The 25,106-nt window shown below is 39.2% G+C and overlaps 1 protein-coding gene across 2 annotated transcripts; it reads right to left on the reverse strand.

Moving 5' to 3' along the window:
* Nucleotides 1–19,029: 19,029 nt before the first annotated feature.
* On the reverse strand, nucleotides 19,030–24,512 carry LOC308074398 (uncharacterized protein). 2 transcript variants are annotated; one of them, XM_080413838.1, is made up of 9 exons: nucleotides 24,437–24,512; nucleotides 24,250–24,333; nucleotides 23,129–23,256; nucleotides 22,318–22,722; nucleotides 22,025–22,235; nucleotides 21,175–21,398; nucleotides 20,922–21,069; nucleotides 20,662–20,771; nucleotides 19,030–20,466 (listed from the first exon to the last, which is right to left on the reverse strand). In XM_080413838.1, exons 2-9 carry the CDS (start codon nucleotides 24,278–24,280, stop codon nucleotides 20,173–20,175), a joined length of 1,551 nt encoding a protein of 516 aa, XP_080269964.1. In that variant the 5' UTR covers nucleotides 24,281–24,333; nucleotides 24,437–24,512; the 3' UTR covers nucleotides 19,030–20,172. The 2 variants fall into 2 exon arrangements, with proteins under 2 accessions (XP_080269964.1, XP_080269963.1); XM_080413837.1 differs by having other exon boundaries at nucleotides 24,250–24,336.
* Between the last annotated feature and the right edge of the window lie 594 nt (nucleotides 24,513–25,106).

Consider the following 25,106-nt stretch of genomic DNA (forward strand, 5'->3'; position numbering starts at 1 on the left):
GTCTAGAAACACATTTGTTCTTATTAAGTAGCAGTTTAACCAGGCCCCAAACATTACGCTCTGCGACCTTGAGAGTCAACTGACTTATCAGTGTTTGAACAACGGGGCGTTTAGCCGAGCCCCCATCACACGCTTGGCCGCTGAACATGAAAAATGGAGCGTGTGCGTCAGCGTCTTAAACTCGTGTGTCATCGTCGTCCACCGGTGCCTGCTCAGGGGTTAGGCGCAGTTCAGATGTGAGTGGAATGTCGTGTTGAGACACTAAATCCCCCCGTGGATTACCGTATAGGTGGAATCTTTTTCAGCTATTAATTGGGCTACTGTGTGTGTGTGTGTGTGTGTGTGTGTGTGTGCGCGCGCGTGCGTGATTGAAAGAGAGAGGCATACGGGAGCTATATACGCAATTTGTACTTTGCTGTCCCTGCACAGAAGTGAGACCATTACGCCATATAAATAAATAAATGAAATAAAATGAAAGCTTGTTGCTTGAGGGTTAGTTCAGGGCGATGTTTCGCCCAAAGCATATATCTTAACTACAGTATCTCCACCACCAGACAACCAGACAGTACACCGATTCTCTTTGCTATACTGTGCCTTGAACTTGTCATTGCTATTGTTAAGGTGTTGTCAGCAGTGGTGGAAAGTGTCTAAGTACATTTACTCAAGTACTGTACATAATAAATTTTTTGGGGGTATTTTACTTTACTGGAGTATGTCCAATTTTCTATAATTTGACTTCTACTCCACTACATCTCAAAGGCAAATATTGTGCTTTTACTACAGTTATTTGAAAACTTTAGTTACTTTGAAGATTTTGATTATTATTACAAAAGCACTTAATATATATATATATATATATATATATATATATATATATATATATATATATATATATACACACATACACATACACACTGGCAATTTGAAAATAGCCGATCTACAAGCTCACAACGCGCCGCTTTATGACTCATATATATATATATATATATATATATATATATATATATATATATATATATATATATATATATGTACATGTATGTATACATTGTATTTGTTTGAGAACTTGTTAAATGGGACCTTCTGTATAATGAGTACTTTTACTTTTGGTAATATCTGTTGCCAATACTTTTGTAGATTAAAATGTTTAACCAAACTTGCATTTGTAACAGATTATTTCTACAATATTGTATTGATACTTTTACTCAAGTAAAATAAATTGAGTACTTCTTCCACCACTGTTGATCGACGGAATTCCTAGCAGCCTGGTTAGAAATTCAGGGCAAACTGTATTTGCCATGGTTGTCACTGCATCTGCTTATTCTCGTCTGTTTAATATAGTGAATAATATATACTGTAGTGTAACAAGTGGCAGTGATTCATGGCCTTTGCTGCATTATGGAACATATGGTAGCTGGCGGGTGTGTAAAACTTGTATGTCCAAACACTGTTCCTTTTCAGAAAAATTGAGATATTATTTAGTCACAAGCTCTTTTTAACACTTTTCATTGATTCAATATTTATGAACTTGTAGAACTACTTTTGTGTGTCGATGACAAAGTAGGATATTCATTCCAGTGGTGTAAAAAGTACTCAAATGTTTTACTTAAGTGAAAGTATCAATACTGCAATATAGACTTACTCTGTTAAAAGTCTTGAATTCAGTAAAAGTCTTGAATTCAAGAGTAAAAGTCTTGAATTCAAAATGTACTTGAGTAAAAGTACAAAAGTATCGGCATCCAAATATACTTAAAGCAGGCTACCAAAAGTAAAAGTACTCATTATGCATAATGTCCCATTTCACAAGTCACAAATTGTGAGCTTGTAGATCTGCTATTTTCAAATGGCCGAAATATATGTAGGGCTGAAGTGGTTCATGTATGTTTTGTAATAATAATACAAATCTAATCTAAAGTAACTAGTAACTGATGTTTTCATATAATTGTGGTGGAGTAAAAGTACAATATTTGCCTCTGAAATGTTTTGGGGTAGAAGTAAAAGTACTGAAAAATGGAAACACTCCAGTAAAGTAAATAAAATACCTCCAAATAAAGTACAGTAGAGTAAATGTATGTAGCTACTAACAACATAAAACGTTGAAATAAGGAGATACGAGGTCTCTGCCAGCCGACAGCCGCGATATCAAATTCGCTGCGAGAGCAAACGTATTGTGCTTAGAGCCCACATGGTGTGAACATGTGCTGCCCCCCCAGGCCTAAAGCCGCCCCTGCGCTGATTCGTAGTGACATGCATGCCCCAACCTCCACATTTTGGGAAGTTCCAACGCAAGGTCATCTTCCCCACGGGTTCGACTGTAAAATAATAGTCCAGGAGAGGCCCCGGACCACTTGAAGCTGAACCCGAAACCAGGAAATAAATCAAATAATTTGGGGGGGGGGGTATGGGGTGTGTGACCAGTGGTTGCCATGTCCGCTTATTATAAGCGACTTTGGGCTTATCTGGGTTAATTCATATTTAAACCAGTGGTTCTCAAATATTTTCATGTCATGATGGACCCCCACATTTAATGTGCGTTTTGTCCCCTAACCCCCGTCTGAAAATGTTTTGTGCCAGATTTGTGGTGGTATTCCACATTTTATTTCAAGATTCTTTTGAAAATAGCCGATCTACAAGCTCATCTTTGAGATCGTCTGAAAATAGCCGATCTACAAGCTCAGCTTGTAGATTTTCAAATGGCCGATGTACAGCATATAGGTATCGGTTTAAAGTGTTCATGTAGCTACATTGTAGCCTATACAGTTGCTTCTTTTGGTCTTGTTTTCCAAGACCCCGGCTGCTCATTTCTCTCACAGAATCTGGCAACGCTGGGGAGGGGGACGACGGCAATAGGGACGTTCGCAGCAAAACAAAAGGGACATCAGAAGGGTCTTCGGGGCGATTTCACATGCGTATAAGATTTCTGTAAACACGCGTGGGTGAGCCCCCCTGACACTTCATTTAGAAGCACCCCCCCCCCAAAAAAAAAAAAACTACGGATTTACACAACTTGTCAGGTCACCCGGTGATGGCAGGATATACCGTCTGACAGAATCAAAAGAGCCAAACTGCGATTAAGAGACTGTTTGTTCCCCCCTAAAGCTTGCTCCCCTCCCAGCCAGGCCAGAGGTATACTGCCGGTTATTAAAAGAGTGCAGCCCGTTGAGCCTGCTTGTCTTGGCTTACACCATACATGGGCAACTGGCGGCCCGGGGGCCACATAAGGCCCCCACCTTCACTTAATGCGGCCCGCAGGTTAATATCGGGGAATACTGATATATTATTGATATCAGCTGTTTACAATTCCAAACATGCAAACATGACCCGCTTTAATTACTTCAATCTATATTAGTAGCTTAATGACTAGTATTACAATTCTATTGTCTTTTTCAATGTCTTATGTATTTGTAATTAAGTTCATAAAGTTAACATAATATAACTAAATGCATTTGAAATTAAATACAAATGTAACTTTTCAATTCCAATGGCAAAAAAAAACTATCAGGATTCCAATTCAAAAGTAGCAAAAATAGCCAATCTACAAGCTCAAAACGCGTCACGGTGCGACACATTTTGAGCTTGTAGATCTGCTATTTTTGCTACTTTTGTGTGACATAGAATGGCGAAGTATGGCATTAATTTACGAAAAAGGTTAAAATACGGAGATAAGAGGTGTCTGCCCGACAGCATATGCAATGTGGCCCTCTGGAGTGAGTGTGGAAATATGGTGGTTGCATTACCCCTGGCTTACACACGTACACCGCTGGCATTTCCGTCTCTTCAGAGTAGGCTACACATATAGGCCTTTGCACTTCCCCCCCTTTTACATTAAAGTTGTACAATGCAAAATCACAAATAACGATTTTTAGCAACCTCTGCTGGTCACTACCGTCACTGCATACAATTTCCCTAGTCCTCGATTACCCAGAATTCCATTCGTTTTCACCGGAAGCCGGAAGCGTTTCAAAAAGCGATCTTTTAATTGTTTTATACTATCTACGGATCGTTTCTCTTAGCCAGTGGAGCATTAGTTACCATGAGCTGTGCTTTCTTTTTCTGTTCTTTTTCGATCTCCCAATTCTACATTCTCTTAAAATCAGCGTGAGGTTCCTTTTTGTTAATAGCGCGGTAGTTCCTGGCCAAACAGGAAACCGTTGCGGTAGTTCCTGAGGACGTCGGCCACGACGTCATGACGTTGGCCAGGAACGTCATTTTCCCGGGAAAGTCCCCCCCGTACACGTTCAATAGAAAATATATAAATAAAAGGTTTCCGGGGGTGAAATTCACGGAGTGGGTGTTGTGAAACTTTTGCCACTCGCAAAAGATATACAATTTAACTTTAGTTTTGTTGAAAACGTTACCTAGTATTACTTTAAGGCACACTGACTCATGTATGGGCCATGTTAAGGTTAATAGATTCTACTTAAGATAAGGTTTGAGGGTGGCTGCAATCCAAGACGCGGCGATGGCTGTTGTTAACCCATTTAGACCGGGAACGCATCTGTGTCATTTTAGATTTTTGGGGGGATATTCAAAATTAGTAGATCTACAAGCTCACAAGCTTGTAGATCAGCAATTAAAAAAAAAAAAGTTTAACGTTTGTGCAAATCTTTGAATATATATATATTTTTTAAAGCGAACATTTGTAAAACATGTTGTTCCAGGGACCCCCCAGAAGCAAAGATTTTAGTTACAAATCGTTGCTGTCTGGCAGAAACCAGTTAACTCCATGTTGACGCTTTTTTCCCCCATAAATCATGGCCATTGAACACCCTTTACTAGCAGGGGCGGCGATGTATGTCCGCGCTTTTGGGTGCGCAACGCGCGCATGCATGCGCGGCCAGTGAAAATGTGCGGTTATTTTCCGAGTTTGTTACCTCTTTGGGTTACTTTAATGCGGTTCATTCGGTTCATTTGGTACTCCATGAAGTGAAGATGTCGGAGGTTTTTTCCTTTTCTTTTTTTGTGATGAGTTTGTGATGGGTGCTCGTCATTCCCCTGGGTGCTCACAATGCGTCGCGATGAGCTTGTAGATCGGCTTTTTTCAAAAGATTTGTAGACATCCTATTATACATTGTGGCAAATGGTGCGCATGCGTGGTTGTGACTCGCATGCGTGCCTGTGCGTGGCTTAGTGTGTCTGTGTCGTTCATCCGGGTCCTACGCTGTACTGTCAAGTTAAAACCGTGCCTGTGCCTCTACGTGTCGGCAACGGAGAAGCCACACAGCCACAGGGTTGCCAGGTTTGGATCAGCCACGCAGCCACAGGGTTGCCAGGTTTCGCGCGACTAACAAGCAATGCACACACAGTCAGTCGCGATAATGTCCGTGTACTCCATTAATCTCAAAGCTAGACCACACTAGGTCTCCAGGGACCCCCAAGGGGTCTGCAATGTTCCACGGGAATCCGAAGGGGTCCGCAATGTTTTACGGGGGTCCGAAGGGGTCTGCGATGTTTCGCGGGGGTCCCAAGACTCCCAGTGGGTCCGTAACCCCAAAATAAGCGAGCCCTCACTAGAGCCCTGTGCGCGGCTAGGGGGCAGGCCGCCCGTAGGGCGCATTACAAGTAGAAGTTCCGGACTTGTAATGGAGTACTTCTACATTACAGTATGTATTGATACTTTTACTTAAGTAAAACGTGAGTACTTTTTTATCCCACCACTGATATAGGTATCGCCAGGACACACTCTTGTGTCTATCTGAGCTAATCAACACTTCAAGCTTTTCGTCAAGTATTGCAAAAGCTCTTGAAGGAGAGAGTAAATGACAGTGCTTCCTCCCACTTAAGGTGAAGCACACATCTAAAACAGCATTAGGAGGCCAGACATAATTAATCGAAACACATTAACAAGTGCAGTGATTAGCAATGCTCATCATAATTGATCTTAATAGCCTGTATCAAGAAGCAAAATGACTCAATTGCAGCCTGAAGGTGGTACGTTCATCTTTGAGAGACTCATGTTTCTCACAGAGATAGAGTCAAGAGTCTCACAATGTGCAGTGGTGGAAAAAGTAGGCTACTCAATTGTTTTACTTAACTAAAGGTATCAATACTGCAATGTAGAGGTACTCTGTTACAAGTAAAAGTCCGGAATTCAAAAGTTAGGGACCAGTCGAAATTTACATAAGGGGGGGCATGGAGGAAAATAGGGGAGGGTCATGCTTTTCTAATTTTGGTCCAAGGGAGGGTCAGCTAATTTTACTTTGAATCCAAGGGAGGGTCATGCAATTTTGAATTGATAAAATAGTCCGTTTTTTATATACCGTCAATGACCCCTCTCCATTTCAAAGGATACAAATAATTCAAATCAAGTAACACCTTGTCTATTTAGAATCAATGACGGTCGTTAACAAGCCATCAACGCACAGCGAGTGTGAACGACCCAGTCAAATCCATTCAGCGTCTTAACGATGGTGGTTGAACAATTAAGCAAAACTTCAACAGGCGTTATTGGAGAGATGCATTATAAATAGGCCTACTATAACTGGATATTCATAATAATTTGAAGTAATTCTGTGCATGTGATTAATGTGGATCTATATGGACAGTTGTGTATAGATGCCTAGCTCCACAAGTAAAACCAGAAGCATCAGGCCATAATTGATAGCCTAATTTGTTTTATGTAGGCAACAGTGTAGTTGTAGTCACTGTAGTTGATAATTAAAAGGGCAGAGTGACAAAAGTTTTAAACTACTGGTTACCAAATATTAAACTTTCTTCAATCTGACCAGGATTCAATGGGTTTCCCACATGTAAGATGAGAACACTATCCATTCTGCTACCACTACTACAGATACACTGTGCATTTAGCAAGACTGACTACACTACAGCAATGTTCTAATCAATGTGGAAAGCAAAACATTGGACATATCAGTTTTAAATGTCATGTTGTATTTGATGGGGAGGGTTAGGGGTGTCAAGAATTTCACAATACGATACATGATGTTGGGCATGATATCGATATGATATATTATTAATGTTCTTTTCTCATGTATCATCAACATTGGCCATCATCTTATAAATAACGTTATAAAGCAAGTTAGAAACAATTACAAAGTGCTTTGTACACACAAATAAATACATTTGTGCAAGCTTAATGGAGAAGTGAAGTTCTCACTAACTATAAACCCATTGTTTCAGAGGACAGATAGACACTAATATAACAAATATAATATAATATAAGACTGCATAACTATAAATTCCACAAACCTCATATTTTTGTCATCTGGACTTTACCAACCAAGTGCAGCCTAGTTATTTCCAACAGCTAAAAAAAATCTATAATACCAGATACAGTATAATACAATCTTAGATTAGATGTAGGCCTATTTGAGAGTGCAGATGCATGTCACATTAACGAGCGTCAACGAGCATCAGCTGACACACAACACCTCCCCTCTGCAGTGCTTTAAACTGAAAGTGACTGACTGGAGTCTGTTTCATTTCTCTCCAAAATACCTTGAATATGATGGAGGACATGATTAATAATTACTATGATAAGCTTTACATTTCATATCATACAGTAAAAACTCCTAACTTTCACCGGCAAAAAAAAAGAAAGTGTTTTTTTTTGTATTAAAAAAACAATTAAAAAAATATTACGATACAGTATGACATCATGACAATACCTATCATCACATTTTAATACCACGATAGGCTATATCGTGACACAATATATCGTGACACTTCTAGGCGGGGAGGGTTACTCTTTTTTTTGTAATCACTTGGGGAGGGTCATTGATTTTTTTTTTTTGTCAAAGGGAGGGTCATGGCATTTTAGATCAGGGCACATACATTTCCTCCATGCCCCCCCTTATGTAAATTTCGACTGGTCCCTTACTTGAGTAAAAGTACAACAGTATTGGTATCAAAATGTACTTAAAACAAGCACTCTCCAATAAGTAGCCGTATTCATCAGGACAAGCGTGAGCTAAAATGTAAAAGACCTCAGCGTTCATGCGATTCCAGTAATTATCGACGCCATCTTTAATTCTGGTCGGTCCTCCTCTCGCCAAGACCCGCTGCCGAATTCCCGCCTCCGTCCGCCGGCCCGCGCTAATGATACCGAGGTCGCGCCCTCGCAGCGACCGTAGGTGCCGTAATTTTTTCACCGTGGGCCATTTTTTGGGGGGTGGGTGGGCGGTGTTGTTTCGATCAGCTGTTAATGCGTTATTCACCCTCGTGCCGTGCGTCGCTGATTGGGCCCATTTCAATATGTTTACCAAGGTTAGGTCACACATTAACGCATTAAGACCGGAAACATATCTGTGTCATTTTTTCTTTGGCTATTCAAAAATAGCAGATCTACAAGCTCGTAGCACTGCACCGACTGCCGCGCTACGAGCTTGTAGATCTGCAATTTGTTTTAATATCTTGAAAATGTTTGCAAATCTTTGAATATATATTTTTTAAAGGCAAGCGAACATTTATAACTCAAGTCTTTGCTTCTGGGGGGTCCCTGGAACAAAACATTTTGAGATGGGGGTCCGCGGGCCAAATACATATATAAATTTGTTTTCTAAATCCTAACAGTATGTTGCTCAGTGGTGCTCCAACTTTTCCATGTGAAGGACCCCCGAAATTACATGTATTTGGCCGCGGACCCCCCCCATCTCAAAATATGTTGTTCCATGCACCCCCAGAAGCACAGATTGGAGTTAAAAATGTTCGCTTTCAAACAAAAATGTTCACGATTTTTCAAAACAAAATAGTAAATCTACAAGCTCATAGCGTGGCACCCGGTGCCGCGCTATGAGCTTGTAGATCTGCTATTTTTGAATAGCCAAAATAAATCTTAAAAGGACACAGATGTGCGTTCCCGGACTTAATGGGTTATGAGCGTGCGTCGCATAAATCAATCGTCCAAGCCCAGGGTTCTCCTCTTCTGACGTGACCTCACCCCCACGATAAAGGATGGATTGATGAATGGATTTGCACCCACGTGAACCAGTGGAGGAGGCATGCACCGCGGAAGTCACACAACTATAACCTGGACGTCTAAATGGAGAGTTATGAGTGTGTGTGCATGACATGGTGGGCCGCTTCTCTCTGAATCACCGAGTATAGTCTGTTTGTAGAGGAGGGTGGTCAACGCTCTTGAACATATAGTCCTCAATATTATTAATCCTAGTAAAACAATAGCGCTTCCATTTGTGTGTGCGTGTGCGTGTGCGTGCGTGCGTGCCCGCCCGCCCGCCCGCCCGCCCATTATTTATTTATTTACCATCTCTTTTAATGCGTTTGGGGAAATAATATGCACAGGCATTAAATGTAATTCGATTAAATATAATTGACGGCAGAGACAGCCCAACGCCGTCGAAGAGTAAAGGACACGTCATCTCCCGATGACTCTGTGACAGGTTCATCTGTTACGTCCTCCAGTGAAGCTGTCAATCAACGCACAGCTTTCGGCACAGCGGCCCGCCGGGGCCCGGATCCAAGGGGCCGCGCAGTGTTGGCGATTACCCCCTGCTACCGTGGCTTAATTGTAAAACGGCAAACCTGTGATGCGAAAATGCCAATGTTGAATCAGAAATCAAACTTTATTGTCTCATCATGCGATCACAGGCGTAAAAGTGGGTGGGTGAATTTTTTGTTTTCTTTTTTTGTGCGAGCTTGACCTCTCCTCAAACTTGCAGTTGCAGGGAAAGTGATAACAGGGGACGAAAATAGAGAATAATAGAACAATAATACAAAAACAACAGGAAAAGGCTCTTCTCAAATATACAAGCTTTCGCTGAAAATAGCCGATCGACAAGCTCACAACGCGACGCAACCATAGACTTTAAACCAGAATAGACAAAGTGACGCCATTGGTTTCTACAGTAAATGAAGCCGATTATTTTTATATCGCGTCATATCCTGCGCAACCGGAAATAATGCTATTGGTTGGGTAGCTTGTCAATCAAGAGCGGTGCGGAGAATGAATGCTATTGGTTGGGTAGCTTGTCAATCAAATCATCCGCCCTTCCTACAGCATATACCCTACTTTATCATCAATCTTAAAATAAATGGGACCATAATTTACCAAAACGCATATCATGGAGATTGAAAGAAGACTTTAAACTAGCCACTGGAAGCATAGTATTTATGACAATGTCTATTAAGGTAAGAAAATCAAGTTAAGTTCGTCAAAAACTCACCCACTTGAAATTATTTTTGACACCAGCAGGGGCAAAACAGCGAACCTACAGGCCATTCATATGAACTTTCACTTCCTATTCACCTGTTTCCTAGGCTGTGTGTTTTCCACTTCCTGTCGATTTGATCCAATGAAATCCAATGAAACTGGTCAGATGACCAATGATATCCAATGAAATCGACAGGAAGTGGAAAACACACAGCCTAGGAAACAGGTGAATATAGACTCTGATTCAAAGCAGGAAGCTGGGCCCTTGGACGCAACGCGTTGTGTTGTGAGCTTGTCGATCTGCTATTTCAACTAAAGCTTTCCCCACAATAACAGAAAACAGAAAAGACACTATAGTATAGACTCTGCTCAACCATATGGGATTTAAGTGGTTAATCTGTAGCAATGGATAATTGCCCTATATGGAGGTTAAGATAATGCTTCCTGTGCAGGTGGAAAACATATCCGGCATACAGTGCATGGTTAAACTTAAGCGTTGTTAAATAAATTAAAAACAGAGCATCATGCAACAAAAAAGCAGCAGGTATGAGATCAGCGTTTCACGGTTAAAGAAAAACATATTGCACTACAGGCAGCGGATATTGAGTCACCCCGTCTCTTGTTGTGCGTGATGTGAACTTTTAAGTACTGTTTACAACAGACAAGTGTTAGTGCTGCGCCAGAGAGCGCAGACACACCATATAGTCATGTCTGCTGAGTCAGTGGTTTTCAGTGTGGGATCCAGGGGTCCTGGGGTGGTCCAGGGGGGCCCAGCAAAATGTGTTAATACGTAACCACTTTATCCATATTTTATATGTTGGCTATTCAAAAATGGCAGATATACAAGCTCACAGCAGTGAGCTTGCACATCTGCTATTTTTGAACATTTTAGAAACATCTTGAAAGTGCTTGGAAAATGTTTATTTTTTCTTCTGGGGGGGGGTCCCTGGCATGAAATATATTTTCAAAAGGGGGTCCGCGGCCAAAAAACACATCAACTTGTGGGGTCCTTAGGATGAAAAAAGTTTGAGAACCACTGTGCCATAAGTCACTGTTTCTCAGCGCCTGGTCCGGGGCTCACCAGGGGCCCAAAATGGATCCTTACGGGTCTGTAACTCTTGAGAGCGTACAAATTGAACTGTTATTATGTGTTTGTAAATCTTTGGGGCCCCCCAGGGGGGATTTTGACCGCCTGGTGGTCCCCAGTCCCGACGTTGTGATATGCCTGCATAGCGGCAAAACGTTCAACAATGTTTGGCGGTCCGTGTTGGCAATGGCGACTGGCCTCAGCACTGTCAACACAATATTATATAATGTTGTCAAAATAACAGACTATGTTGGAGGTTACAAATAAGAGTTATGTGAATTCACAATGAACAATGGAAGCAAACAAGTAGGGGGGGAAATGACTCGAATGTATCTCACATATTAACAGGATAGTAAGTAAGTCGGAGAGGCTTATTATCGCTATCAGCCAGAACACGTGTCTATCCCTGTTTCAATGCGCTGAACCCATGACCAGTGGTGGAAAAAAGTACTCAAATTGTTTACTTAAGTAAAAGTACCAATACTGCAATGTAGAAATACTCTGCTACAAGTAAAAGACCAGAATTAAAAATGTACTTGAGTAAACGCATTGGCATCAAAATGTACTTAAAGTACCAAAAGTTAATGTACTAAAATATTTGAAAATAGCCGATCTACAAGCTCAAAACGTGCAGCGATGCGACACGTTGTGAGCTTGTAGATCTGCTATTTTCAAATAGCCTATGTATAAAATAGGGCTAAAGTGGTTAATGTATGCTTCATAATATCATAATGTATATCTGAAAAGTAACTAGTAACTAAAGTTTTCAAATGATTGTAGTGGAGTAAAGGTACAACATTTGTCAATAGATGTAGTGGAGTAGAAGTAAAAGTAAAAGTAAAAGTACCTCAAAATTGTACTTAAGTACAGTACTTGAGTAAAATGTACTTAGTTGCTTTACACCACTGCCCATGACCTTAATATGACCTTATGGCTCAAAGGCGAGCGCTCTACTGACTGAGCTACCCAGACACAACAAGACAGAAATATATCTTCACCTGGCAGCTGCAAAACCTGCCCGCACCAGCATCTCTTGCTCTGTGTCTCTCCCTTCCTGAAATATGACTAACTATGCCATTTCAACCTTTACCTTTGACCTTCTTGACCCCCCCCCCCCCCTAAAAAAAAAGTTAGTCATCTCTTCAGGGCAGTCTGCTGATGATTCCCTCCAAGTTTCATGAGATCCGGGCCATCTGTTCTCCCAGTCATTTTGCTAACAGTCAGACGAGACAGAATTGGTTCCAATAGTCTCATTATGAATAATGCATTTTGTTCATAATCAAAGGTTATAATCAATTTGCACGTGTATTGTTAGAGAAAAATACAGAGGAGGATTAGATCGTATAGCTGTCTGTCGGGCAGAAACCTTGCATGTCCATGTTTCATCTTTTTTTGTATGCGTCTTCATAAATGAATGCCCTATGTTATACTGCATCGTATGAAAGTGCAAACGTAGCAAAAATAGCCAATCTACAAGCTCACGATGCGTCGCAATGTAGATATGGTGTTTTCTAAGGCATGTAATTCAGAAAATGTAGATTTAGAAAAAAAAGTCAGAACATGCCCAAAATAAGAACACCAGATTGAAAGAGATTATGAAAAATAATAACTAGAATAAATAGAGCTAGGGACTAAATAATAACTACATTGGATCGCTAGAACACAGATATATATGTGGTGGAAAAAGGACTCAAATGTGTTAAGTAAAAGTATCAATAATGCAATGTAGAATTACTCTGTTACTAGTAAAATTCTGGTGTTCAAAATTTACTTGAGTAAAAGTACAAAAGTATTGGTATCAAAATGTACCAAAAGTAAAAGTACTGAAATGTTTGAAAATAGCAGATCTACAAGCTCACAACGCGTCACAATGCGACACGTTGTGAGCTTGTAGCACGTTGTGAGCTTGCTATTTTCAAATAGCCTTGGTAAATAATAAGAATAAAGTGGTTAATTTATGTTTTATAATGTAATAATTTATATCCGCAAAGTAACTAGTAACTCAATGTTTCAAATGATTGTAGTGGAGTAAGTACAATATTTGCCTCTGAGATGTAGTTGAGTAGAAGTACAAGTATTGCAAATTGGAGATACTAAAGTAAAGTACAAATACCTCAACATTTACAGTACTTAGTTACTTTCCACCACTGTGTATATATATTATATTTTTCCATTTCCTTCGGTTTTGTTGGACATACAAGGTATCCGTCCGACAGTGACGAAATGCAATGAAATGCAGCTGGGCTTGCTCTGCGCTGCCAGTCTAGAGTAGGCAGACGTTTTGTGTCCCACGTGAAAAGCAAACAACGAGCCAGCCAGCCCAGTCGGTCCTAACTATTAGCAGTGGTGGAAAGTAACTAAGTACATTTACTTAAGTACAATTTTGAGGTGTTTGTACTTTACTTGAGTATTTCTAATTTCCAATACTTTTATTTTTACTCCACTACATCTCAGAGGCAAATATTGTATCTTTTACTCCACTACAATTATTTGAAAACGTTAGTTACTAGTTACTTTTCAGATATAAATTATAATATTATAAAACATACATTAACCACTTCAGCCCTATTTTATACATATGCTATTTGAAAATAGCAGATCTACAAGCTCACAACGCGTCGCATCGCGACGCGTTGTGAGCTTGTAGATCTGCTATTTTCAAACATTTTAGTACTTTTATTCTTGGTACTTTAAGTACATTTTCATACTGATACTTTTGTACTTTTACTCAAGTAAATTTTGAATTCGGGACTTTTACTTGTAACAGAGTACTTCTACATTGCAGTATTGATACTCTTACTTAAGTACAACTTTTGAGTACTTTTTCCACCACTGACTATTAGGCTGAAAGTAAAAAAGCAAACGCACAGTGTGGATGGCTAATGACATGCGGTGGGCACGACTGCACAGGTCAGACGTCTCCCCCCCACCCACACGATCATCACAATCAGACGGCGTGTATATGGTATAAGGCCGGGGCCTTATACCATGTGGTGGAAACTCAACGAAAATACGACTCTGGTGCAAAATGTCAGCCGAGGTTTACCTCAGTATGTCGGTCTGGCATTGGTGAAAAAAGTACTCACATGTCACAAGTAAAAGTATCAATACTGCAATGTATTGTTACAAATAAAAGTCCTGAATTCAAAATGCACTTACGTAAAAGTACAAAAGTATTGGTATCAAAATGTACTTAAAGTAACCAAAAGTAAAAGTACTCATTGTGCCGAAGCTAAAAATGTATACAAAATATTTTGAAAATGGCACACATTGTGAGCTTGTAGATCAGCTATTTTCAAATGGCAAAAAAAATAATATATATATATATATATATATATATATATATATATATATATATATATATATATATATATATATATATATATATATATATATATATATATATATAGGGCTGAAGTGGTTAATGTATGTTTTGTGATAATAATCTAAATCTGCAAAGTAACTAGTAACTAAAGCTGTCAATGTGGAGTAGAAGTATACTATTTGCCTCTGAGGTGGAGTAGAAGTAAAAGTATTGAAAATGGGAAATACTCCAGTAAAGTAAGAATTCCTCAAAAGTGTACTTAAGTACAGTACTTGAGCAAAAGTACTTAGTTACTTTACACCACTGCAGTTTGGCTGCCTGTTCCGTAGTTTTCTACTAAAACTGGGTTTATGCTTGATTCGTACTGAAGATAGCCGATCTACAAGCTCACAACGACACGATGTGAGCTTGTAGATCTGCTATCTTCAGTGCCCGACACCTGCGTGCAGCTAGGGATGGATGAAGCCATACGGATGGTTCACACCAAGCTCAATAATTATAACTGTACGGGGCTGTGTCCACCTACTGTAGATGTTTTGAATTGTAGTCAATGGGAGCGCCGCATATTTCCGCCATGCTGGAAATGGCGGCAGCGTGATGATGAGTGATTATATTATCTTATGTTATGAAATATTTATAGGACCCACAGACAGACTTAATCACTTTCAACGTTCTGCGCTGCGCGCTCACGTCTACCTTTTTTTTTCATCTGGTCGCAGAGAGTGCAGCGTTTTAGAAGAGCGCCAGACGGCCTAACTATGTTGCTCACCACTGTCGTCGGTATAGTTGTGGTATGGACTCCATCCACTCCAGTTAGAAAGATTTTGAAGACTATATAGTTATGGTGGTTGGCAGTGGTTGAAAGTAACTACATTTTGAGGTTCTTATACTTTACTTGAGTATTTAAAAATATATATATATATTCACTTTATACTTCTACTCCACTACATCTCAGAGGCAAATATTGTGCTTTTTACTCAGCAATTTCTTTTTTGACAGCTTTAGTTACATTAGATTTTTTCCCCCCCAAAAAATATACAGTTGCAGTAAGCCCTATGTTATACTTTAGCTATTGGAAAATAGCTGATCTTGTAGATCTTATATTTTTTTAAACGTTTGACTAATTCTGAACATTTTGAGGAATTGTACTTTTGTATTATAAATGTTTTCTCGCCAATACTTATGTGCATTGACTTGAGTGAGATTTTGAATACAGGGCCTTTTACTTATCACAGTCACTAACTACTTTGTGGTATTGCTACTTTTACTTAAGTAAAAAAAAATCAGAGTACTTATTCCACCACTGGTCGTTGGTGTGGACTTTCCTATAGGGTTGCTGCTGTTCTTCTCATACGCGAGATCAGTATTCATTCAGCATGTCTCACAAGAGTACGACGGAAAGGGGAATCCAACAACTTTGGGAGCTTTGTCGAGGAGGCCAGAGTTCCTCCGCTGCAATTCATTTAACCCATTCAGACCGGGAACGCATCTGTGCCACGCTACGAGCTTGTAGATCTGCTATTTTTGAAAAAAAATTGAAAAATGTTTGCAAATCTTTGAATATATATATATTTTAAAGTGAACATTTTTAACTCAAATCTTTGCTTTTGGGGGATTCTACAAATGTATTCTAAACCCTATAACAGTTGTTTTTATTTTTTTATTATGTTGCTATAATATATGTGGTTGTCAAGGACCACCAAAAATGTTGTTCCAGGGACCCCCCAGAAGCAAAGATTTGAGTAAAAAAAAATCTCATCAAAAGTATATATACATTCAAAGATTTGCACACATTTTCATGATTTAGAAAATAAAATGGCAGATCTACAAGTACTCGGTGCCGCGCTATGAGCTTGTAGATCTGCTATTTTTAAACAGCCAAAGTGTAAAATAATGGTTAAAGTGGTTACACAGATGCGTTCCCGGCTTTAATGGGTTAAAAGAGTACAAATTGTTGAGATTTGGATTTTATGCTACGGCGCGCTAATTCAGCCCCCCATTTCCCTCCATTTCCTTTCTTGGAGTCAAAGTTCTGCGGGCTGTGTATGATATGAATAAACATTGGTACACACCACTCGACTGACAGATGTTGGATCTCCGACAAGCATAGCAAAGCACATTTTCCTCATTTCCTCTGGGACGGGAACTCTGCAGTTGATATTCCAGCTGTGTTTACTAGATGTTGTATACAGTACCTCCGCGCCGGAGAGCCGTGTGAGTCAGTGGACTGGACTCACCGCTGGCGCTGTGAGTTCAAACCCTGACTCATGAAACAATGTCAGACTCAGATGTTGCCCTCTCTCTCTCTATTCCTCGTCAGTCTGTATCCGTTATAGGCCAGTGGTGGAAGAAGTACTCGGATATCTTTACTTAAGTAAAAGTAGTAATGCCGCAATATACAAATACTATGTTACAACTAAAAGGCCTGTGTTCGAGATGTTACTTGAGTACAAAGGTATTGGCATCAAAATATACTTTAAGTACCAAAAGTAAAAGTGCTAAAATGTTTGAAAATAGCAGATCTACAAGCTCACAACGCGTTGCGATGCGACGCGTTGTGAGCTTGTAGATCGTCTATTTTCAAATAGCCTATGTATACAATAGGGCTAAGTTGTTAATGTATGTTGTATTATATAATAATTTATATCTGCAAAGTAACTAGTAACATTTTCAAATAATTGTAGTGGAGCAAAAGTACAATATTTGCCTCTGAGATGTAGTGGAGTAGAAGTAAAAGTATTGAGAAATACTCCACTAAAGTAAAAAATACCTCAAAGTCGTACTTAAGTACAGCACTTGAGTAAATGTACCTAGTTACTTTACGCCACTGCTATAGGATACAACAAATGAGAGAACCCGCAGTCCCGACAAACAGACCATAAATTCTACTTCAGATAATTCAGCGTAGCGGCAGTGACAGTTTGCACACAATCACACACTAGGACAACTGTGTTTCACCCTGGTTTTGATAGCTATTGCTGAAAACCCCCACCGAACCAGAAAAAGCCAGTGCATTGTAGTCCAAGCCAGACTGAATGACTGTGGTCAGGAACAATGCCTGCATGCTGGGACATCAAAGCTACTGCCGTTGAACATTCCCAATTTAGGATAAAGCTGCTCTTCAACAACCAAAAGAACAAAAGTTTATCCATAACATCCAAACCTCTCTGACCCAAATATTTCCCCTTAAACCGAGGTTTGTTTGTCCCTTGCCTAAAACCCTAAATGAGTCACTGCTGTCGCTCTAACCTACTTTTCTTTTTCAGTCTTGCCCAAACATGACCATGTTTGTGAATTAGATAGTTTGACGAGAGCCTTTGTCTATGGGGGATTCCGGTTCTATACACAGCTGTTTGTTATTTTACCAACGGAATTCAGCATATTGTTTGTATGGATTTCCTCAGACCTTCAAAAATGTCCATAATCCGAGCACACTGATTAATTAGCAGAATAATCACCGGACAGTATTGTACTTACAGTGGCGAAAATCATGGTGTCCTCCGATTTACAATTCTTTGACATTATCCGTTGCATGATTATATTAAAATAATGTTGACTAATGTTTGGTGCACACTAGAAACTTTGGAGGGCCACAGATGTAATGACATAATTTTGTAATGGTAAGACAACTCAGTCAAGACGCAGGACCACACACTTAGCATTTCTACTATTTGTACAAAAAAAACAACCTAGTATTAGGCGATTCCGGGGGCTTGAGATCTCAAGGAACTTGCATCATCAAACGTGACTTAAGAGCAAATCGCTCACACACACGCGCATGTGTGCTACAATTTGCACAAAAAAACTAATTACGAGGAATAACAGCTGTGGATGAAGTCATGGCTGAGAAGATGGAATCAGCATGGCTTATATAGCAGGGGTGGGCAACTTTGATGACGGAGAGGGCCACTATATTTCCACACTCACTCCAGAGGGCCACATTCACTGCAAAAAATGGCCATCTAAAAATAAGAAAAAAAATATGTAGTACAAGTGTATTTTGATTGAAATAAGCAATCTAATCTGCCAATGGAACTAGTGTACTTTAGCTTGTCAAGATGTCTTGAAATAAGATGTGATATGTGGGCTTTCAAGATAAAAATACATCTTGGAATTAGTAGGAAAAACTAATTGTGAGCTATATTAACTAATATTAAGTTATATAATAGATCAAATATTTCTTGAAGTTAGCTGGAAATACTCATTAAACAATTGTTACTAATATTAGGAAATGCTTTTTGTGTCATAATAAGACATTTTGTCCTGTTTGGCAAGCCTATTCATTTCAAATCAAGCATATGCATCTTATTCTAAGCTCTACAAAAGTGATATTGTTCTAGATATAAGACCCATCACCCAGTTTGGCAAGCCTATTCATTTCAATTCAAGCGTATGCATCTTATTCTAAGCTCTACAAAAGTGATTTTGTTCTAGATATAAGACCCATCACCTACTTCAAATAAGACTGAAATAATTAAAACAAGTCTTGCATTAAAGAAATACAATTTATTTTCTATGTATACCTTATATAAAATACAGTACGTGCAGCATCACATGGCAACTTCACAGTATACATACAGTGTGTCTGACTGGAGCACCATTCACCCTTCCCTCCAACCATTGACTGGACAGAGGCCATTCACAACATAAAAAAGAAAACATAAAATAATATTGCACTGGCATTAGATGCTTTCAATACTTTTTGGCTCACAGTGTACTGAATTAAAATAAATACATGTACACACAATATTGAAAATCGCAGAACATGTCAAATGTGTATAACATTGAGGTCATACCTGAACATATGACCAATGTCATGTCCCTCAAAACACGTACAAAGTGCTTACTGTATATTTTCACATTCAGGTAGGGTTGCCTTGGCATGATACAACTCCAAGGTGGACAAGAAATCCAAAATAGTCATTAGAAATTGATCAATATGCTCCTCATTGACTTACATTGTACAGTGAAACAGCTCTCAAAGTCTCTCCTTTAGCCCGTACACAAACAGCTGATTCAGACATTATAGAACATCACAAACCCCATGTTTTTCCTTTTTAAATTTAAGATTTCAACTTCCACTTGATTTTACTATTTGAAGATCCGGATGCGGATCCAGTCCAGGTTTTGTTCCTCATAAAAATAGTTTTATAAAAAAAAAGGGGAACAAAACAGTACTGGGTTTTATGATGTTCCATTTTGTCTTAATCAGCTTTGTTTGCGTTTGTTTACGTGCCAAAAGAGTGACTTTGAGAGCTGTTTCACTATACAATGTAAGCCAATGAGGCAATGGACCAATCATTTTTGATTTCTTGCCTACCTTTGGAGTTGCATCATGGCAAGGTAACTACACAATCCAAACCTCTACCAATATTTCCTCTACCCTGATATTTTAAGATTCAAAATAAAGTTATTGCTTTAACACAAACAGCTGGTTAATATAACACATTCCTCAATATAAAGTGCAGTGTAATAACATTCAAATTAAACGGTTCGGTATTGAACATGTACTGCTCGGCTAACAAGGCTACATAGAATTTAAGGCTGTGGATTGCAGCCTAGAATACTATCTAGGCTGTGGATTATAGCAAGGATGGGGATGGGGGTACTTCAGTCCACATCTGACCATAAGCTTTAGTGGCCGATGAAAGCTTTCCAATCGGCCATGAATTTCTTGTAAGATGGAGTGAGGTCCATGAGGACCTCCGTTTGTATGACAGAAGGCAGAGTGGCTACACACTTGGGGTACCTAAGGTGTAGGGCATAATAGTAGGCCATAAGGTACAAAACACCCTCTGCTACCTCACATTTTGGGAGTGTATGTATGGGCTCATCTCCTATAGCCAGGAGGAAGCCGGACTCACTCACAATCAGCACAGGAGAGGATAGAGGACGCTTCTTCAAGTACACATTGGGGTCTTCTTTTTCCTTTAACACAAAACACACACATCCGTCTATCAAGTAATGCACTTTTGTTTCAATGATCATTTCATTTGTTAAACCTGAGCCAGCTAAATCCTGATGAAGTTATATGCAGGACCTTCAGCTATAACTATTTCAACACATCAGATTGTGTTGCTTTTGACAAGTGAATATTATACTGTAATGTTGTACACAGCTCACCTCCAGGACATGCACCAGAGCCTCACTCGCGTCTCCTAGCCTCTTTGGAGCAGCAGTCGTAGAGGGGAACAGTGATGGCAGTGCACGGAGGACCATGAGAGCCTGTTGAACTGTTGAGGAAAAGATTCATTACATTTATACTTAGATAAAAATGCACAATCAATGATCTACAATAGATATCTCTATATATATTTAAGACAAAAAGAGAGATAGAGACTTGCACATCAACGTTATATATCCACCCAACATCAAGTGCTTACTTTTGGTCATTCCCATTGGAGGTTTCATCATCTTTTTCGACACGCCATAAAACTGCAGCTTCTGGCAGAAGTCGTGCCATCTTCCTTTCAGTTCATCAATGTAGTCGATGTTATTCTTGTCCAGGATGAGGCGAAGTTCCTCCATCACCTATGAAATATTCAATATATAAACACGTTTGAATGCATCATCTAGGAGGAAATTGGCAAAACATTGGTAGATGTTTTGAATTATGCCTTATCAACATTCACTTACATGTGCAATGAAATGGAAGCACGGATATCCCTCTATAATTTTGTTGTATTTGTCCTCATCGCGAACGGAATCTGAATCGATGAATGCTCTTCTGGCTTTGAATTCCAAATCCTGGAGCTGAGAAACAGACTTGTGGTTTGCCTGTAGGGTTTTGTGGAGCTTGGCCATGGTTGCTGGACTGTCGGACTCGGAATCAGGACTGTCGATGTCTGCCGGCTTGTTAGCTAGAAGACACAAAAATACATCATTATAGTCAAGTAGCTCTATATTCTGATAATAATCATAGTGTGTTTGTTCATTAACAGGGTTCTCCTGTCTCTCCATCTCTACTAAACATAAAATGCATTTTCAGTTTGGGATACCAATTTTATCAAATCAGAAGAGAGAACTCATAAAGGATAAACACGTGAAATTGGAATTGATGACACAAAGTAGTGAGGAGACAAAATGTGTGAACTAGGACACTATAAAATTCTAGCTGAAATGGGTACCCTCTCCTGATTGCCTAAAATTGGCAACACAACTGTTAAATGTATGTTCTGTTTATTAAAGAGCTGGAGAGACACGGTTGTGTTATGCAAACACAACATAAAATAAATACATAACATTTGATATGAATGAGTGATTATAAAGTAAAGTAGTTGCTGCACATGATATTGGATGATTCAGGTCTCTAATAACAGTCAAAGCAGAATGCACATTTGCCAATACTAACCCTTCTACTTTATTTTACGAGTGCATCATGAAAACCAAAATGTTTAAATGTGATATGGGTTAATTAGACCTGTAAACATCACAAAAATATGAACCCCTACACGGGTAAATGTGTAAATATAAATTTGAAGGTCACCTCTTTCTGGGGTCGTATTCTCCTCTGAGGAGCAGTCTAGAATGATGGTCGAGTCACTCGAAGAATCGATTTCCTCTGTGTCAGTTGGCTGCTCAAGACGGGGCATCATCGGCTGCGGGCGGTGCTTCTTTGAAGGTCTCCCATCTGGAAAGATCTTTTGGGGGGATCTCAGGTTCTGCAATCGTTTGAATAGCTGTCCATACACAGTGACCTGCACAAGACAAAAGTAAAGCAGTCTAAACTCCACTTAAAATGCCAACACTGTAGTCATGAACTGGATACATTTCACTTACCCATGTAGTGTTATTGTTCAGGTCCTGCAGCATGGGGTAGTACAGGACTATTCTTTTTGCCATATCTGTGACTTCTGGTTGTGATGGGTATCGGTCAGATTCAGCATCCCCCTTTGCCCTCAGGATTGCGATCATACTGGTCATGGTGTTACGGATGAGCCGGCATCTGAGGTCCTTGGACATTTCGCAGTTCCGCTCTTCACCCCTCTTCGCCAACACAAAGTATCGTTTTCGGACGTGCTCAAGTTTGCTGTCTGTGTATACGTAGCCTGGGATGGATATCTTCACAACCTTTTCAGGGGTTGTGTAGTTTGCAGCTGGACATCCTCCAACAGGTGTTGAAGTCTGTGGCAGTGGTGACTTGTTAGCAGAAGTAGAACCGCCTGAGTCTTCTCGGCCAGATTCCTATAAAATAAAAGATTATGAAGTACTGGCAAAACCAACATTTCCTTTTTACTGTGTTGTTAAACTGCACTGACAACATAGCACAAGAATGTTTAATGCGCCAGCTAACCGAACACCAATGAATATCTGAACCAGAGGATATTGGAGAAATGAATTAACAATTGTTGATCATGGTTTGCATTATTACTCTGTTAAGCAGAACAATAAACAGTTTTGTGGTATAATAAATCAATAAAAGGTAGGCTTGGAGAATGCCTAATGGTGTTACAGCCTAAACAAGTACCAATGCAACAAAGTTAACTTAAAGTTAGTCCATTTAAAAATAATTTAACAACTGAACACTTCTATAAGCCATCATGACTTATATAGGTTGCTACTTAATGCTGTGTTATTGTTAGAAACTGACCTCGACATCAACATGACCTGAAGACTGCCAGACTGCTCTTCTCCTCAAGAAGTTTTCTGGGCCTGGTAAAAGATCCCGCAAGTCTGAACGAGTCAGGGTGCGCATCATTGCCTCACTGATGCTTGCAGCTATAGGAAAATAGGTAAAAAAAACAATATCAAATATTGCCACCTGGTTGCTGGGCCAACTGGAGTCTGGGGACTGGAGCTGCAAATATTATTAAGTATTAAGTAGTTTTTATAATATTAATTAAACTGATTTGATCCAGGGGGTCGTCAGCTAAATGACTGATAATTAGGAACCAAATGGACCCTTACCGGTCCATTTGTACACAGTTACACAGGTTAACAGGTCTGTAACCCTCTGAGTTACTGCTGCATCCATAAATACAATAACAAGCACATAGGTGGCTTTATATCTAACCATCTATATAAAATTCGAAATAATAGCCCTACAAAAAAGGTATATAAAAATAATGTTTAACTAGAACTTTGTCACTAGACAAAATTACAGGTTAATGAGAGTAAATACAATTATTTTGTAATTATTATGTATACTAGCCTGCATGTTCCAGTTATCCAAAGGGTTTGGCATATGCACAATGTCCCATTTCACAAGTTTCCAAATGAATAAAAACCTTTGAAAATAGCAGATCTACAAGCTCACAACGCGTCACAAATGTGAGCTTGTAGATTGGCTATTTTCAAATAACCAAAGCATCTAGGTCTGAATTGGTATGTTTTACAAAGTAACTTGAAACTAAAGTTCTCAAATAATTGTAGTAGAGTAAAAGTATAACATTTGACTCGGATGTAGTGGAGTAGAAATAAAGTTTTGAAAATTGGAAATACTCCAAATAAAAGTACTTCAAAATACCTCAGAATTGTGCTTAAATACAGTACTTGAGTAAATGTACTTGAGTTACTTTCCACCACTGCTTTTACTTAAGTAAAAAAATGTAGTACTTTTTCCACCACTGGTCATTTCTCACATCTATAACAAATCAAACTTCATTAAAAGCGTCAGAATAGGTACAATATGATGGACATGCCAAAAAATTACAGATTTACAAGCTCACAAGTATCTGACATTATGTTTAAAAATATTTGCATGCATATTACCCCTTAAAGTCGACACAGTGAAGTCATCCATGTTGTTATGGCAGCTAGCTGGTTAGCCACTTAGCCCAGCTTCTTGGCTGCATTCTGCTAGTGTGTACAAACAAACAGATGCATTTCAGACATAAATAACATTCACCGTTAATGTAATCAACTTCAAAAGTAAAATCTAATGTTGCATGTAACTTACCAGCAATAACGTGTGGTTTCAAATCAGGTTCGTTGGTAAACTTTGGTAAAGTTGCAGAAAAATAAGACGGTGTTCTCATCATCACCTGGGAGCTGTAATCAAGCTCAGCGCACAGCTGTGTGTGTGTGAAACTGACGTCAAAGGAGCCGCCCATGGGTCGCTACCATTTCCAAAAGGAGGGGGGATTTGTGACACTAATTCATTCATGAATCAATTTAAAACGCATAGTTTCTTAATTTATGAGGGGTTTATAACATATGTGTACGTAAACATTAGTTTTTGTTCCCTACATTTTTGTGCAGTGGAATTAAAATGAAAATATAAGATAACTGAAATATAACTATACCCTACATAGTCTGGTATATTATGGACCGGCAGTGGTGGAAAAAATGACTAATTTTTTTTACTTAAGTAAAAGTATCAATACTGCAATGTAGAAAGATATACTCTGTTAAAAGTAAAAGTCTGGAATTCAAAATTTACTTGAGTAAAAGTACTAAAGTATTGGTATAACAATGTACTTAATGTACCAAAGTAAAAGTACTCATTATGCAGAATTTCCCTTTTCACAAGTTTTCAAATGTATAAAATGTATACAAAATCTTTTGAAAATAGCAGATCTACAAGCTCCGCACTGTGAGCTTGTAGATCTGCTATTTTCAAATGGCCT

The sequence above is a fragment of the Gymnoscopelus braueri genome (assembly GCF_963280865.1).
Source record: "Gymnoscopelus braueri genome assembly, chromosome: 19".
Lineage (NCBI taxonomy): Eukaryota > Metazoa > Chordata > Actinopteri > Myctophiformes > Myctophidae > Gymnoscopelus > Gymnoscopelus braueri.

Bases quoted from the DNA above. Each gene is read 5' to 3' on its own strand.
- LOC308074398 (XM_080413838.1), bottom strand. From the start codon at position 24,280: ATGGATGACTTCACTGTGTCGACTTTAAGGG. The intron at 23,257-24,249 runs GTAATATGCATG...ATTTTCCTATAG, and splicing joins CACTGTGTCGACTTTAAGGG to CTGCAAGCATCAGTGAGGCA. The intron at 20,772-20,921 runs GTAAGCACTTGA...TTTCCTCAACAG, and splicing joins TCCAATGGGAATGACCAAAA to TTCAACAGGCTCTCATGGTC.